General features: G+C 31.9%; 1 protein-coding gene across 2 annotated transcripts; it reads left to right on the forward strand.

Annotated features, from left to right (window-relative positions):
- Nucleotides 1-828: 828 nt before the first annotated feature.
- Nucleotides 829-3,781, forward strand: LOC127096819 (uncharacterized). Of its 2 annotated transcripts, none has more exons than XM_051035356.1 (4): nucleotides 829-1,001; nucleotides 1,459-1,951; nucleotides 2,263-3,158; nucleotides 3,481-3,781. In XM_051035356.1, exons 2-3 carry the CDS (start codon nucleotides 1,507-1,509, stop codon nucleotides 3,138-3,140), a joined length of 1,323 nt encoding a protein of 440 aa, XP_050891313.1. In that variant the 5' UTR covers nucleotides 829-1,001; nucleotides 1,459-1,506; the 3' UTR covers nucleotides 3,141-3,158; nucleotides 3,481-3,781. The 2 variants fall into 2 exon arrangements, with proteins under 2 accessions (XP_050891313.1, XP_050891312.1); XM_051035355.1 differs by lacking the exon at nucleotides 829-1,001 and adding an exon at nucleotides 1,046-1,093.
- The last annotated feature ends 423 nt before the right edge of the window (nucleotides 3,782-4,204 follow it).

Below are 4,204 nucleotides of genomic sequence, written 5' to 3' on the forward strand. Positions count from 1 at the left end.
TCTATATCTGTGGTTTTTAGGGGTGAATAATGATCTCTCCTTCAACCCTAAGATTAAAATATTTATAAAGACCTCTTGGACAATGATCTTTAGACCTTGGGAGTGGTTATTCCATCTTCTCTCAATAGTGTGGAATGTGGGAGTCGTTATCCCTCCTATTATCATGGAGAACGTAATTTTCCTCTTAACTGGTCTTGATATTCCGTGAGTGCACAAGGACGTCACTCCCCATATTTTATAAGTGGGTGAGAGATAGACTATCCCAAGCCCAATACAAGTGAGTGTTGTGACCAATCGGTGATCAGAAGCACACCTTCGGTTGACATGTGATGTTAACCTCATGCCTGACGCCAATATGTTTGTCCTGCTTTTGAATTACCTTCTCTTATACACAACAAAATTATCTCAATAGTCAAGTTACGTAATAGAAATGAGAAAATCTTAATCAATATATAAAATAAAAATAAAAATCATATTTATTAAAAAAATTAAAACATATTATTTTAAATAACATTTTTAGTGTCTTTTATTAAAAGAAATCATAAAATAATATAAAAAACAATTAAAATTTATTAGTTATGAAGAAAATGTGTTGTCTTAAATTTACCTTGGTCACCAATTTTGCCCTAAATTTAGGTCGCTGACAAATTTTGTCCTCAATTTAGTTTGCTGACCTTTCTTGTATTATATAGATAGTGATTGTGGATTTCCACCCAAGATTAAATAAAAAAACTTAACTTAATTTTTATATACACTTCACTTTTTCATGTATTTTGTTTTTGTCCATTATTTCAACTTTAATTTTTATCAACATCAATAATGTGAAAATTAACAGCTAGCAAGAATAAGTAATGTCCATGTCAATGGATGTTAGTGGAATGACATAGATCTTCGTGGCAGATCCTTACCCTCTAAGATTGCTCCTACTGGACTATCTCTTCTCTCTCTCCAATCCACATAACAAACACATCTTTTCTGTGTTTCTTAAACCAAACAAAGAGGTTTGTACTTTTTTTTCTTCTTTCCATTTTTGTATCAGTACCTTTCTATCTTACAATTCATGTACAACCTATATCATCATTATTTATTAAGAGTATAAACACATAAAACCATACCCTATTATTATTATTACTATTATTATTATTATTACAACATGTATGTATTATTGTGTATTATAGAATGAATCCGTATGCTTCTGTTTCTGCAAATTCTGCAATGATACTGAATCTTTCTATGTATATGTATATGTTTGTTTCACATCATTAATTAATTAATTAATTAATTAATTAATTAATTAATAGGATAATATTAATTTGATCTTAATCTATCTAACTGAATTTCACAATAATTTATTGTCTTATCCTATTGGCATTGAAATAAGATTTTAATCAAGTAAATTGATAGTAAACTTTGTGTTAAGGAACTAATTGGCTAATCTTGATTGTAACGATATTTCAGAAACTTCTGCTGCTGAATATTGAAGTTGAGTTCAAAAGAAGCAAGAAAATGAAACCAAAGACAGGTTTAGAACTCATGTTGATGAAGTACTCTAGTGAATGTCATGAGACCAATTTGAGAAATGAGTCAAGTGCAGGTGCAAATGCAGATTCTAAGGCAAACACAAGAGTTTCTGCCATGGATCCTCTATCTGAAATTGTTTGGTCTCCAGATAAAGGTTTCAGTCTTAAATGTGTTGATTCGAGTTTTAAGAGCAAAAATACATCGTTTTTACGCGGTGTTGAACCTAGTAGTATGGTTCTTGCTCTCTTACAAAGTGTTACTTGTGGAAATTCTATCAATGATAAACCTACCGATGATGTTTTTGTTCAACCTCTTGCTGGAATATGCGCCGAGAGTGATGTTTCTTCGACGAATATTCCTATACGGCCTCCGGCAAGTGATTCAGTTGTCATCATTCCAGAATGTAAACCATATGAACATCATGATACAGGTAAAGATTACATCCCTTTTGGCTCCTATAGATGTAAGGAAAACAGATCTTGCTATTTTAGGAAACTGTCATAATTTTGCTATTTTAGGATACTGTCATGATTTGGTACACATTCTAGAATGCGTGTTCGGTGACACATGTATCTGACAATACATGTGGTTACATTCAATCACTCTCATTTTCTTAAACTATTATCGATTTCTAGTTTTCTACGTGCTATTGTATGCGACAATGCATCCTAGTAAAAGACACTTTCAAGTTAATTGTCTTTTTCATGTCTGAAATATCATCTGCGACGTGATTTTCTTCAGATCATATCGACGGAAGGCCTCAAGAAAACGAATCTAAACCTAGCTTGGAACAAAATCCTTCGGCAAGGAAACATTGCACAGAAGGCGGCATGTACACTTGTGTCGACAACAAGGTGGTTGAATTAGAGGATGGCTCATATACTAGAGTCGAACACGTGATCGAAGAAAAACGTTCAGGTGCTCTAGGAAGATATATAATATCATCTTACAACGGCGAAGCAGCTACTTCTGCTGCATCAAGCAGAGTTCTTGTTTCAAAATCCGTCCGGAATAAAAACAAATCCAAGATCAATGAAATGATGCTTCCATACAATAAGAATGGCATTCATTTAACTTGCGAAAACTATCATAGTAAGGAGTTGTTTTTGGCAAGTAGGAAGAGATGTAAACAAGAAGTGATAATTGAGAGTAAAAAAGTCAAAATGCAAATTCAAGAAACTTCACCATATTCTAAATCTCATGTTGAAAGGGATAGCTCATTCATGAACTTGATTTCAAACATGATGAAAGGATACTCACAGCAATCTAGTCAGGATGACGTGAAATCTTCGGCTCTTGCTCAGATTAGGCCTATAAATTTTGTCAACAGTCACGGACACCGGAAAGATAACACACCGAATAACTCCAAGGTTGAAGAGACTAAAGAACAATTTGGTGATAACCAATTGCTCATAGAGACTAAAAAATTGCCTAACTGTTGCATCAACAAAGAGTCGTCTTCCATTGGTCTAAAGGACGAGAAGGGAAATAGTGATCACATATCAAAGCATAATGCCGATCATGTTACGCCTTTTTCAAGATTGAGAGATTCAGAGCCAATGGTTTCCATGTTTGCCAAAAGGTTAGGTGCCATCAAACAATGCCAACAAACAGAATAATTTACCACACACACGCAGGTAAACATGGCTCGACTTTCAGTTTCATAAAATCAATTATGCTTAAAATACAACTTTTGCTTAGATTAGTCGAAGATATGAATTCATCACAACAATAAAGATAGCTTTTGCTTTTTCTCAGTATTGTTTGTCGATTATTGTGTCTGATAACTTTATCCTCTAAGTGGAGTAGAACTTTAGCTAAAGAAGGTTTGCACTATTTGTTTTGAACTTTTTTGTTTTGAACTTTATTGTGTCTGATAACTTTATCCTTTATTAGATTATAGAAACTTTTTTGTTTTGAACTTCCCTAACTTTGCTCCATCTCTCTCTTGTACTGAAGGAAACATTATGGAACATTCAACTCAATTACCGTTGGTTCTGTTAATCCAATTCAAGATCTGACAGAAAAATTCAAAAATGAAAGGTTTCTGAGCAAATTAAATATCAGTAAACAAAACCATGAGTTTATTCTATATGTAATAGACAATTTTGTATTTTTTTATACATTCTTCAATTGTATATTTAAGAAAGACAGAGTGATCTGGTTTATCTAAAACTATTGTATAATTTAACTAATCAGACAAACTTCGTAGAAGGTGACCGTTTCAGGCCATATAAGTACTTTTTCAATTTTCATACTATATGCACACTTGAGTATAGCTGTCTCAAATTTTTAGAGATCTTGTAAAATAATTGAAGATATAAAACTCTATTTAATTATTGTTTTATCCGATAAATATTAAATTATATGGTGTAGCTCTTCTTAAATAGTTTCATTGAGCAACAAACTACTCCATCCGTCCCACAATGATGATGGATTCATTTAAAATAAAATAATGTCACAAAATAAATGATTTATTTATTTTTTTTAATTTTATCTTTTAATTAATATTATATTCACGATTCCTAATACAATAAAGGTATTTTAATAAAAATATCATTCTCTTTTTTAAATCTTTATGAATGATCAATTAATTGACGGAACGAATAATATATTTATAGGTGGAACATTGACGGAACGAATAATATATTTATAGGTGGAAACATTTTTGATATCCTAGTTA

The sequence above is a fragment of the Lathyrus oleraceus genome, chromosome 6 (genome assembly GCF_024323335.1).
Source record: "Lathyrus oleraceus cultivar Zhongwan6 chromosome 6, CAAS_Psat_ZW6_1.0, whole genome shotgun sequence".
In the NCBI taxonomy this organism is placed as follows: Eukaryota; Viridiplantae; Streptophyta; class Magnoliopsida; order Fabales; family Fabaceae; genus Lathyrus; species Lathyrus oleraceus.